General features: G+C 36.3%; 1 protein-coding gene across 2 annotated transcripts in view; it reads right to left on the reverse strand.

Moving 5' to 3' along the window:
- The window catches only part of thsd7ba (thrombospondin, type I, domain containing 7Ba), a 350089-nt gene that overhangs the window by 15743 nt on the left and 320329 nt on the right, over window positions 1-14017 (reverse strand). For both annotated transcript variants that reach the window (XM_067409173.1, XM_067409172.1), the window contains exons 21-24: window positions 13416-13531; window positions 13025-13142; window positions 4400-4545; window positions 767-941 (exon numbers count right to left, since the gene is read on the reverse strand). In XM_067409173.1, coding sequence (XP_067265274.1) covers window positions 767-941; window positions 4400-4545; window positions 13025-13142; window positions 13416-13531 — 555 coding nt within the window. The remainder of the gene's footprint in view (window positions 1-766; window positions 942-4399; window positions 4546-13024; window positions 13143-13415; window positions 13532-14017) is intronic.

Consider the following 14017-nt stretch of genomic DNA (forward strand, 5'->3'; position numbering starts at 1 on the left):
ATAAGAGTTGAACTTCCTTATTCTGTATCCTGTTCTTCTTTAATCCAGAATGGCAGCAGAGCTAAAAGGTTTGTTTGAGCTGCACCCTCTACTGTACAGGTGTGAATTTGCATTTTCTTCAGCCTGTGGCTTATTCATTTCACTTTTGGTGTGAAAGGGTCTTTTCATTTGCCAAAAATAGAACTTTTTTTGTTATAAATCAAGCCCAGCTCAGATGAGAAAAATAACGCAGAAGTAATGTAATGCATTACTTTCTATTAAAAATAACCAAGTAACTCAATTAGTTACTTTTTTAGCGAGTATCGCAATATTGTAATGCATTACTTTTAAAAGTAACTTTCCCCAACACTGGTGGTTATGAACAGTGTTGGGGGTAACAAATTACAAGTAATGTGAGATGTGTTTTTAGTGATGAAGTATTGCTCCTGTCCTATTCTTCTGCGATCCAGAATGGCAGCACAGCTGAAAGCACACCTCAACTTTTCGGCGTGAATTTGCATTTGCAAACAAACACGCAAGCCCAGCCCAGGTGAGAAAAAGTAATGCAAAAGTAACCTAACAGATTACTTTCCATAAAAAGTAACTAGGGCAATTAGTTACTTTTTTTAGGAACACTGCAACATTGCAATGAATTACTTTTAAAAGTAACTTTCCCCAACACTGGTTATGAAACAATAAATCATTTTAAACTAATTGACTGAGTAAATGTAAAAAATGTAAACAAAACAAAAAGTACAAGCAATGTTGCTCCAAATCAGTGTTGTACCTGGACAGGGGACGAAACACGGCTGCTGCAGTTCCTGCTCGCTTTCCTTTCTCACACGGTCTCCACACTTCTCGTCCTCCACCACTTTAGAAGGGTGTGGGCTCTCCGGCCAGTCTGACCAGTGCACCACACATGTCAGGTTCCTCTCCCTCGTGCCCTCTCCACATTCTGCTCCCTGCACAAAAACACATGGCTGACTCATTAATCTGGACGAGTCGTGAGCAGTGAGGCAGAGGAGCTTATTAAAGTGACACCTCTCTGCGAATGACTGACATTGGGAGTGAAACATGCTACCGCATTTCTGATGAACTATGTGACCTGATCACACAGCTGAGGTTTCAACTTCCACAGCAAAAAAATCATTATCAGTGTTTTTGTCTTGTTTGCCAGTAAAAGTATCTAAAGACCATAAGAACGCAAACTTGCATAAAATACTGGGTTTAAAGGGTAAAGAAACCCTAAAACACATTTTTTTGAGATGTTAAAAGGTATATAAACATTGCACATCAATGAAAAACAACAATAGCACTCAATATGTTTATTTTTTTCTTGTAAGCAAAGTTGAACCAACGTCACAAAAAGTGAGGTATATGCTTTAATTCGGAGTGGTGATTGGCTACTGTGGCTGGAGAGTACGCATCTACTTCATCAGTTTCTGAGATTTTCTCCGCATTATTCATGAGAATGAACATGTTTAATCAAATCACTGCACTGTATTATGCAGAGATCGCATTACAGTGGAAAATTCATGTCACAAAAGACGTAAATTTCAGCGCTGTTCGTTGACCTATAAATGCCTATATTATGCCTATAAATTAACAAAATTGTGACAATTACACAATTTATTATTGCATGTGACATTCAAACATATTGTTTTTCATTTAAACAATTTGCATTGCAAATGTTAATTAAAGCTGCAAGCAGCGATGAAAGGGCCCTCGAACTTGGGGCCACCACCACCCGGAGGACTTAGGAAACCAGTGAATAGTGGGTGACATGTGTGACACATGAGCTAAGTTTGAGAGCATGTTTAAGCCCTCAAAAATGAGATTCACTCCAGAGAAGAAGAAGAATTGACTGAGCAATTACAATAGGGTCCTCACACCATCGGTTCTCTGGCCCTAAAAATAATTTTCTGGGAACCAAAAACTAATGTTCTGGAAATGTTATAACAACATTATAAGAACATTAGATTAACGTCACAATAACGTTAGACTAACATTAGAATATCAGAAAATGAGAATATAAGGGAATATAAGAAAACTTTTCTGGCTAACCATACTTTAGATTAACGTTACAATAACATTATGAGAACATTAGATTAACTTTACACAATAACGTTATACAAACCAAAAACCAACATTCTGGGAACGTTAGATTAACTTTAGAATAACTTAATACAAACCAAAAACTAACGTTTTAGGAATGTTAGATTAATGTGAGATTAACTTTCTGGGAACGTTAGATTAATATTAGAATAACGTTATACAAACCAAAAACTAACAAACGTTGTGGGAACGTTAGATTAACATTAGAATAAGGTTATCCAAACGTTCTGGGAATGTTAGATTAACGTTAGAATAATGTTCTGGGAATGTTAGATTAACGTTAGAATAATGTTCTGGGAATGTTAGATTAATGGTAGAATAGAATAACTTTCTGGGAACATTAGATTAACTTTAGAATAACATTATACAAACCAAAAACGAATGTTTTGGGAATGTTAGATTAATGTTAGAATAAAGATTAACAAACCAAAACCTGACATTTTGGAAACATTAGATTAATGTTAGAATAACATTATACAAACCAAAAACTAACGTTCTGGGAACATTAGATTAACATTAGAATAAGATTATATAAACATTTTGGGAATGTTAGATTAACATTAGAATAACGTTCTGGGAATGTTAGATTAATGGTAGAATAGAATAACGTTTTGGAAACGTTAGATTAACGTTAGAATAATGTTCTGGGAACCAAAAACTAACATTCTGGGAACATTAGATTAACGCTTTAAGAACAACATTATATAAACCAATTAACTTTAGAATAACGTTCTGAGAATGTTAAATTAACTTTATAATAACATTATACAAACCTAAAACTAACATTATGGGAACGTTAGATTAATGTTAGAATAACGTTTTACAAACCAAAAGCTAACATTCTGGGAACATTAAAGCTGCAGTCCTTAATTTTTTTTTGTTTTAGAGCAAGTACATAACCAGCCAGTGTTCAAAACTCCTTATCTGAGGAGCCGTGCTGTAGCACAACCCACGTAAAGATGATAATTCCGCATATAACTGCAATTGCAGGTTTCAAACATAGATGGCGACAAAGAGGCAAAACCTACAGACAGCAGCTTTAAGAAAACTTCCCTGGCTAATGAAAAAAAACAAACAATTTAAAGCTGCAAGCAGTGATGAAAGGGCCCTTGCACCCGGGCTTACAACCACCCGGTGGCCTTAGGAAAACTGAACAGTGGGCGATATTCATTTAAGTGGATAAATAGAGGAGAAATATGGTAAAGTCATTTTGAAGCACCACAATTCCTGAGGCAGATCGGAAGTTACAACAACTTCCTTTTTCATGGTGAAACATCAAACTTTGTCAGGCCACCATGGACCCGCCCTTCAGTGAAAAGACAAGATCTTTGCAATTTAATGTCACAAAGGTCTTTAGATTAGACTGATCAAATATGACCTTGATCTGGTTAAAGCTTTAGGAAGAATTTGTTAAAGTATCAACAGTATCAAATTTTGTAGCTGCTGCAGTTGAGCCATTTTGCCACACCTAATTCTAAAAACCCATATCAAATGTAAAATTTTCACCAAGTGTATGCAAAGTTTCATGAGTTTTCGAGCATGTTTAGGCCCTCAAAAATGCAATTCATTTTGAAGAAGAAAACACTCCAAAATGAACCATTGGTGCTCGGGGCCTAACTATGCAGATCACATTTGTTCAGATACATGGTTTAGCTTGTATCTAGAAATGTATGTAATACTAATACAAACTGCAAATAAAAAGCAAAGCTGAGTTATGACAGATGTCACGCATATTTAATTGATAGACACCTTTATATTCATACACATTGTATGAATACGAAGGTGTCCATCACATCAAGCACCAAAGAAAGCACATAAATGCATGTTAAAAGTGTGCAACATTTCTTTTGTTCATATTGTGAGGAGGACAGCTTTTGATCTGGGCAAGCACGACTCTAGGGACGTGCGCAAAACCCCGAGACGTACAATTAAAATCCTTCTCAGATACAAAAGAGAGAGGAGAGAAAAGCAGAAGAGAGGCGATGAAAATCTGAACTCTGCCACTGTTCTTGTCTAATGATAAGACCGTGGATCCCAGCATGATTTTAATCAGCAGTTACCTCACGTCTCAATGACATAAAGTCCCTCTCTCACACACAATCTCGGCATGTGCGCATGCAATTTCTACAAAATTCAATTAAAGAACTCCAGTGCTGTGCCGGTACCAGATAGACATGCCGGGCAGCTGGTCTCAACACCACTTGGTCGTATGAAACATGGATTGAATGCCCTCAGGTTAGGTGATATGCAATAACCAGTACGTGCAGAATACATGCAGATCCAATTATTTTTGCCGAGGATCTACCTCCACTCTGCAGGGAGACCAATCGCTCACAAGCCATGTGTAGCAGGGGCTGATGGGACAGGGTTTGGTCTGGGAGAGCTGGGAGGCGCACGGGCGCCCCTCCTCATGAGCTTGCTGTAACACACTGCGAGAGCGAGTCATAACACCTGCAATAGAGACGCACATGAAGAGACATCTGTGAATGCATTGTATAAAAATATGGCAAACAGCAGAGCAGAGGCATTGCTAAAAATACATCAGGCCTGCATTAGTGCATACCTTAGCAGCTTGGGACAATGCTGTGGATTAATGTATTATTCACACGTTGTATAGACTAAATATTTAGCAACTGTACAATGCAGGAATAGACAGTTTTTTAAGATATTTGTGTACTTGCTTATCACGTTGACAATGATGCCAGTAAATATCACTTGTAAACTGAATATTTTTATTGTGTGTCATTCTCAATCAAGTGATATTTTGGTCAAATTATGATTTTTTTTTTTTTTTTTATTATTTATTTTGGATACATAAAATTATAGCTATGCAAAAAGACTGAAAAAATATTATTAATATTGCCTATTTGTTTCCATTGAACATATTAGGTGATATCTGGCAAACTGATGTTTTAATATCATTAGGATATATAAAAAATAAGATAACATTTTATGATCTATAATCAATTTGGAGGTCACAAATTTCTTTTCAAAGTATATTAAAATCAGGTGGTAATTAATTTGCATTTTTATTACATGGAAAGCTATTGAACCATTTTCACTGATTCTAAAGTATGGCACACAAAATTATTTCTTGTCCAGTGACTCTCTCTGGTGGAAAACAAGCTGCTGAAAAAAAATTCAAATTCATTTAAACCTTTCTATCATGGGCTGCATCTGAAATCGCATACTATCTTTTGTAGGTACTTATATTGAATAATGACTGCTAAAAAAGTATGTTCTTTATCGTAGGAATGTGTGTAGTATGAATGTAATTCGGATGTACTACATCCGTTAAGCTGTCATTATCATATGAACTTCCAGCGTCAGTCACTTCACTGCCATTCATAAATCCTCTCCCGTGGCCTCATGGGATAGTAAAGTGTCCATCATATGCACACTTCAGAATCTTACCAGAAGTAGTAGGTCATTTGGGGACTTTTTGCCTACCCTTTTAAAGGATTAGTTCACTTCAGAATTAAAATTTCCTGAGCTTCAAAGGATTCTAATCTCAGACGAGGAATAAGGGTCTTGTCTAGTGAAACGATCAATCCTTTTCTAAAAAAAAAAAAAAAAGTATATACTTTTTAACCACAAATGCTCGTCTTGCACTAGCTCTGTGATCCGCCATAATTACGTTAGAAAGGTCATGTATGACATAGGCGGAAGTACTGCGGTAGGGCAAAAATCTCCATCTCATTTTCTCCTCCTCCTTCAAAATCATCTGAAATTTTTGTTTTACCTTTTTTTGTAAAGGGCGTTTGGCTTGGTCTTTGCACATTCGCTTTGTAGACACTGGATCTGTACTTTACTTCTAACGTGATTATGTCATGCGTGGCGGATCGCAGAGCTGAGCAAGATGAGCACCTGTGGTTAAAAAACTTACATACATTTTTTTTTTTTTTTTAAAAGACCGATCATTTCACTAGATAAGACCCTTACTCTTAGTCTGGGATCGCCTGGAGCCCTTTGAAGCTGCACTGAAACTGCAATTTGGACCTTCCACCCATTGTACCCCACTGAAGTCCACTATATGGAGAAATATCCTGGAATGTTTGTCTCAAAAACCTTAATTTCTTTTCAACTGAAGAAAGAAAGACATGAACATCTTGGATGACATGGGTTTGTTTAATTTTAATTCAGAAGTGAACTAATCAGTGTTTCGGAGCGTGTATCAACCGGTATCAAACTGCCAAAGTCACATGATTTCAGTAAACAAGGCTTCGTCATGTCATAAGTGTTTCGAAATTTCAATGGTTCACCACTGGAGAGCGTGACTTTGGCAGTTTGATTCACACTCCGAACCACTGATTCGAAACAAAAGATTCGTAAAGCTTCGAAGCTTCATGAAGCAGTGTTTTGAAGTCCCCATCACTAGATATTGTTGAATAAAGTCGTTATTTTGTTTTTTTTTTGGCGAACAAAAAATATTCTCGTCACTTCATAACATTAAGGTTGAACCAATGTAGTCACATGAACTGTTTTAAATATATCTTTAGTAGCTTTCTGGGCATCTGAAAGTATTAATTATCTTGCTGGCAATGCAGGCCTCATTGAGCCATCAGATTTTATGAAAAATATCTTAATTTGTGTTCTGAAGATGAACGAAGGTCTTACGGGTGCTATTAAAAGAATGCTATTAAACACAATATAAAAATTGATACATGGTGGAATGCCATTGTGATGTGAATATTCTTGACTATTAGAAAAAAAAAATGACTCCACCTATGAAGAACATATATTCACCATTGGACATTGTTAGTGAACAAACTAAATAACTGAGAAAAGTGTGTTTTTCTACAAGTCCACACAGGGACAAAAGTGTCCAAAGGCACAGAAACACCTGTAAACGCAAATGACATTTGAGAGTAATGGAGGACAGAAAGATTTTGAGTAAATGATGAATTCCTGTCTGTTTCTCACACAAATTTTGCTTGTCAGCTTGGACATTTTGCAAAAAATGATGGTGAGTAAATAATGAACTATCCCTTTTAACACAGCAGGGAAATAGAAGGTCACTATATATGGCAGCTCTCGGCCTGCTCAAAAACATTAGCGTTCGCTAGAACAGGACATTCTCAAGTAACATACGAACTGAGAGTCTTGAAGCTTAGAGCAAGGTAGGGGTTTCCTTTTCCAACAGAACATCTAGATCCACTGTCCTCACTAATTTTAAAGGAATGAGTTAAGATAAAAAGCATTATGGGATTTTAAGAGGATGACTATGAGATGCTGGCAGGGTACTCGAGTGGTAAAAACTAAAGGCTTTTCAGAAGAATACAATTTTGGGCCCATCACTCCTTTCAGCCAAATTCTCAAGAAAAAGCAAAAATACAGACCCTTCATCAATGTACATCTGAACTGAACTCCAGTGAGTTTGACTGTCCTTCCATTCGAGCATTAAATATTTAACACAAAAAAAAAAAAAAAAAAAAAAAAAAACTAAACGAAATTACATTGACAGCACAACATAACTGCTCATTGAATGTTTTGTGCTGCCTTCAAGAGCTGCCTCTACAGCTGGCCGCTTCAAGCATGTCATTCATTAAAACAGAAGCACTCCAGCCAGATGAGGAAGCCCTTAAAATGACGTGATATGACAGTGGAAATATCTCCACTTGATCCTGTAGGGAGATGGAAGAGGGTTGGGCGGAAATAGATAAAAATGAGGGAGAAAAGCACAGAGCTGTTTGGGTCTCCTGAGCTCCACTGCCACATGCATTAAATCTCTCTGTATATACACAACACATAATGAACCCCAAACTCTCTGTCTCCAGCGAGGTGCACAAGAGAAAACACTGCTTTGACACAGGAAGAAAATTCTCTCTTTCCAGCCCTCACAGCTTGCATTTATTTCTACACTTGTGTATGTAACCAAAAACAAGCTGAGAACTTCCTGTTTGCATTGCCTGGAGAAATCCCTTTAGATTTAAAAAGTAAACTGCCTGGCTGAGATACGAAGCTGATGGCAGAATGAAAATTAATGAAGATTGTGTTGAACGTGTCTAATTAAGGGAAAAACCAGCTGAACTCCTAAGGAGCTAGGTCATTTGAGCAATAGGGACCCGGGCTGCTCTTAAGACTAGTAATTAGCCTATTTCATATTGCATGAAGCAATAACACCATTCCATCAGCCAAACAGGGCAATAAACTCTGAATTAACAATTGCAATTTTGAGAACACTAATGGATAAAATAAATATTTCCCTTTGACTGATAAATCATTTGGTGTGTTCAGGAAAGCAAGGGTTTCATAACCCAGAGTCATTAACCTGTAGGCCGATCCTTAAATATGATTCATGACATAACATCCATAATTAAAAAGGGATTCTGACATGGCAAGTTAATGAATGCAAACTAAATGCACACCACCTGATAGTGTGAGCCTAGAGCAAGCGGAGCATTTATCTCCACGGAACCCGTGTGCACAGGTTTATGGGTTAGGTTGCATGCAAATGAAAATGTGTCAGCTGCACAAGAACATTTAATATTATTGTGAACTGTAATTTGCATGCATGTTTCACCCTGATCCTTCTTAATAGCTATTATTGCTCTCCAAAACTGAAATTATCACTGTTTTGGGCTTCAATCTACAGTAAGTTTCTTGACTTCTGCAAAAAGTAATCAAATTTACGGTACATATGCAATTTTAGGAATTTTAGGAATTTAAATTTGCATGTTTACTAATGCAGAATCACTGTCAGAGGAGGGCAACCTGGAATTTTATTTTTTGTGCCTAAAGTGCTATACAAATACACTGCCATTCAAATGTTTGTGGTCAGTGAGATTTTTAAGGTTTTTGAAAGAAAGTTCTTACTGTATGTTCAGCATGGCTGCATTAACTTATAAGTGATAATGTGGAATTGATGAATTGTGGATTTCTTGATAGTGTTTTTCAGTATTTTTGATGAACAAAATTTTCAAAAGAACAGAATTTATTTGATATAGAAGTCTTTTGTAACATTTTGTAGCAGACTTCAATTTATTCATCAATTTAAAGGTGCAGTATGCAGGATTTCTGTCCGCTAGAGGTCGCTAGAGACCTATTCAAAACAAAGGCGTAGCTTTATGACGGCAAGTTTGAAAATGCTGTATTACTGTTATTAAAAATAAAGCTGCATCTGATTATGCTATGTTAAAGCATGACACTCGCAAAAAGTCAAGAAAATTTGATTTAAACAATAAGACTAAATGTGTTGAACTATATATCATGAATTAGTTTTCTGTCTATAAATGTAATCAAACAGTTGTTCCATTGCCTATTAAAACATGTAAATATTAAAGCATCTTTGGTGTTTCCATGGTTTCTACGAAATAAAACGGGAAACCGGGGTTAATGCTTGTATGACGCAATTGACAGGCGACTCCTCACACGTCCCGGAGCCTTAGTTAAAAGTGCAATTTTCTCACGATTTACAAATAGTTGGGAACATTTGGGATATTGCAAGTACTCAAGTGAACAAAATATATAACACTGGCCTAGTTTGGCCTTTTTGGATTAGCCTGACTACGTCAGACTTCCTACTTCTGCTCAATTTCATTTCGCTTCTGTACTCAGTCTGATACAGCGTCAGAGCTTTCTGTTTGCCACCGGTCTGGAAACAGCCGGGCCAATCAACGAACAGAGGGCGGGCTGAGAGCCGTGACGTAGATGCTAAGCGCCGAGTTTTACATTGTAGGTTAGATAAATCGAAAACCGAAACGACCGCGGAAATGGGAAACGAGACACGGGATGCAATTCGCTCTGTTATGGAGAACATTCAACTCTTTTTCAAACTGAAGCCAGAACAAGAAGAGTGTTTGATAAACATTTTAAATGGAGGTGATGTTGAGTTCGATGCATGATGTCTGTGCTTCGATGCGGCTGTACAGGCGCATAACATACGTCATAACTAAACGTATCTGATTGGCTTACAGGTAACCAATGATTTTCAACTTCAGACAAGCGCCCCCTAGCGAGAGAGAATACACTTCTCTATTATGCCATTCCAGACCTCTGTCTACAAAGCAAAGTGAAGTAGCAGAGTCTGGTATTACCAGGCTATTTTTGGATATGTTACTGCAAAAATATTACATATTGCACCTTTAATGCATCCTTTCTGAATAAAAGTGTCAATTTCTTGAAAAAATTTAATCTAACTGACCCCAAACTTTTTAATGCTAGTAACTAAATCAGGTTTATGCACTTTTATTACAAAAAGCAATTTTTTTAATTTTACAATGTTAATATAAAAGCCAGCAACAGGCTCTCTTTATATCACTATTTTTCTTACACATTAGGGGTGTAATAATATATTGTTTGTCAATATATCACAATACAAAAATGCAACAATATGTATCGTGGATAGTGACAATATGTATTGTTTGTAGTTCACCCAAAATGAAAATGTGTGTGAGAAAAAAAATCAAGTTTACAGAGCTTTAGTGTCAGTACTACATTTAACTACTATATATAATGTTGAATACAATGTATAATAATGCAATGGGGGAATATTTGTGGGTCCCGATAATGCCAAATGTCTTGTATTACAATTTTCATTCATTTTACATTCATTCATTCTTTATTTAACCAGGTTAAAAAAACTCATTGAGATTCAAATCTCTTTTACAAGAGTGACCTGGCCAAGAAAGCAGCAACAATAACAAACATTCAAATACACATCAAGACAGAAAAATACAATCAAGGATCACAACAGAAATTTACCAAAGGATAAAACACAATCTGTTAAAAGTAACAAACTCAAGCATAGTCAGCTTTAAGATGTTTTGTAAGGTATTCCAACCAGTAGAAGCACTGTATTTAAAGCCTTTTTTTCCTGGCTCTGTTTGAACTCGAGGAACTTTAAGATATAACAAATTGATTGAACGAAGATTATAGCTGACATTTGTGTTTGAAAAGCTGAGAGGCAAGTAAGATGGAGCTAGACCACAAATAGACTTCTAAATAAAACAATACAAATTAAAAGTTCTTTGAGTATACAAAGATGGTTAAAAAAAGCCTTATCATAAAAAAGTGCAATGATGTGCTTTATATCTATAAACAGTAATAAAATGTAAAGCACTATGATAAACAGTATCAAGTTTTTAAAAATAATGTACTGGGGCAGTCATATAAAGCAGATCTCCGTAATCCAATAGTGGTAAAAAGGTTGCAGATACCAAATATTTCCTTGCACTAAAAGAAAATAAAGATCTTCTTCTGAAATAAAAACCCAATTCAAGCTTAAGTTTAGAAAGTAATTTATCAATGTGTCGCTTAAAGGTTAATTGACTATCAAATAAAATACCCAGGTACTTATAACTCACAACACATTCTATTTTTGCTCCCTGGTAAGATATTATATCAGGAAGATTGTTTGATAGAGCTTTAGAATTTAAAAAAGTCACTCATTTAGTTTTATCTATATTTAAAACCAGTTTAAGTTGACAGATGAGACACTGTATACAATATCAAACACTGATTGTAAATAATGAAGAGCTTGTGAAGCTGATGAAGCACAGCAATAAATAGCAGTGTCGTCTGCATAAAGTCGTCTGCATATCACAGATATTATTTATATATGAAGAAAATAAAATGGGTCCCAGTACAGACCCCTGAGGGACACCTTTAGAGACTGACAGAACAGAACACACACTGTGTTCTCACTGAAAGGTAGTTGGCGAACCATTTGATAGCATTATCTGAGAAACCAACAATGGCAAGTCTTTTTTGAAGGATGTCGTGATCAACTGTGTCAAAAGCCTTCGATAAATCAAGAAAAAGAGCTGAACAAATTTTGGCAGCAGTAACAGTGCTATGCTGCTTTCTAAAACCAGACTGAAAAGAAGATAGAATATTATTTATTTCCAGAAAAGTTTTAATTGCTCATTCACTAATTTCTCCAAAAGCTTAGATAAAACACATAGTTTAGATATTGGCCTATAATTGTTCAACTGCAATGAATCCCACCCTTTAAAAAGAGGAGAAACAAAAGCAGACTTACAGATCGTTGGGAGTTCACACTGGGAAATAGAAAGATTAAATAAGTCAGTGGTTCAGCAATAAAATCAGCTGCTATCTTTAAATAAAACAGTTCTAGCTTATCGGGCCCTGCAGACTCATTTGGGTCCAACTGACTCAGGACTTTATAGACCTGAGAAACAGAGAACTGGGTAAGTTAAATTTTTTGCATAGTTAATTTACATGGAACATCAATTGAGGGTACGGTAAGAGAATTAGTCATAGAACAGTTTAGAGCCTGAGATTCAAATAAAGAACCTGAAGACATAAAATAACTGACTTCTCTGTAGTCAGGTGATATTTTTTTGTAATAATTGTATTAATCTCCATATTATCAGCTCGAGACAATGACTGTTTTCCAAAATTTAACCAGATTTTTTTACCAGTACATGTCCTACATTACTTTATATATATATAATTTTTCTGAAAATACAGAAAATACCTTGACTATATATATATATATATATATATATATATATATATATATATATATAGTCAAGGTATTTTTCTGTATTTTCAGCTTCAGAATCATGAATATATTTATTCTAGTATCAACATTTTCCTATGCATTGGGTTACCAGCACCAAGTCCAGGCCTAATCATTTCCATCCCCAATGTAATATCAAATTTAGCATTTTAAACAACAGTTAATTTTTGTTAACCTTTTACCATATGTCTTGAAGTATCGCAATAATGTCATATTGTGTGTTCAGTATCATGATATGTATCGAATTGTGAAATGAGGTTATCGTTACATCCCTATCACACAGTAAACATTCATATATCATACAGATCATATATTTCTGTCGCAAGGGGATCAACATATTTGGGGGCTCCTGCATCAAAACATTTGAAAACCTCTGCGTTATGGCACAGTGTACTCACTGAGCAGTGGCCCTGTTCTTATGTATAACTCCACGCAATGACTCACCTTTACTGCCACAGGTGTGTGAGCACTCTGTCCAGGGCGCCCAGTCAGACAGGATGCAGTTAAAGGGGCAGTCCACCACACAGTCCATCGCCAGTCTCCATGGCTGAGGCAGGCCCAGCTAAAACAGCGGGACAGCCATTAACCCCATGTCCCCTCACCACACACAATCTCTGTCTGATGAACCAACTGTGAGCCGATGAGGGGCTATTACTGTAAAAGACTTCAATAAAATAATCATTTTCTGTATATGGAGCAATACTGTAGGGAGTTAATGGACAGTCATGGCTGATTTGCAGTGCATGCAGTTGAAGGACATAATACAATCCCACAGTGCTTAATTCCCCCTCAGAGAACACTTGTACTGAGAGGAGTGGCAGGAAATGAAGGTTACCTCCTCGCACACGCTCAGATCCACCACTTTGCCATCACTGCGGATGCAATCTAAGAGTCGTGTCCTCGTGCCCTGGCCGCAGATGGCATGTTCGCTCAGCTGACAGGTGCTCCAGCCTGACCCGTAACCAAAGGGTACAAAAGCACACACACGTAATGGAAATGTCAGACCAAAGTGTCAATCTAATATCACATTTCTGTACACAGCATTTCAATTCTTTTTAAATATGTCCTGAATAACAGTGTGCATACTATCCATCCTACATTACATGCAACATCAGGAGTAGTGCGTTTCATCAAAGTACATTTCTAATACACAAATTTTGAATATTGTCCACAACTCCTTGTATTTAGCAATGCATTGAACTAATCAAAAGTGACAAAGTAAAACATTTATAACTTTACAAAGTATTACTATTTCAAATAAATGCTGTTCTTTTGGAATCATGACAAAAGTATCACGGTTTACATGAAAATATTAAATGTTGATAACAATACTGCATTTTCGTTCAAATAAATGCAGCTTTGGTGAGCATAAGAGACTTTTGAATGATAGTGTAGTTTTCATAGAAATATGCAAAATGTGATTAAGCTAATGCCTAT

Source organism: Chanodichthys erythropterus, chromosome 14 (genome assembly GCF_024489055.1).
Source record: "Chanodichthys erythropterus isolate Z2021 chromosome 14, ASM2448905v1, whole genome shotgun sequence".
In the NCBI taxonomy this organism is placed as follows: Eukaryota; Metazoa; Chordata; class Actinopteri; order Cypriniformes; family Xenocyprididae; genus Chanodichthys; species Chanodichthys erythropterus.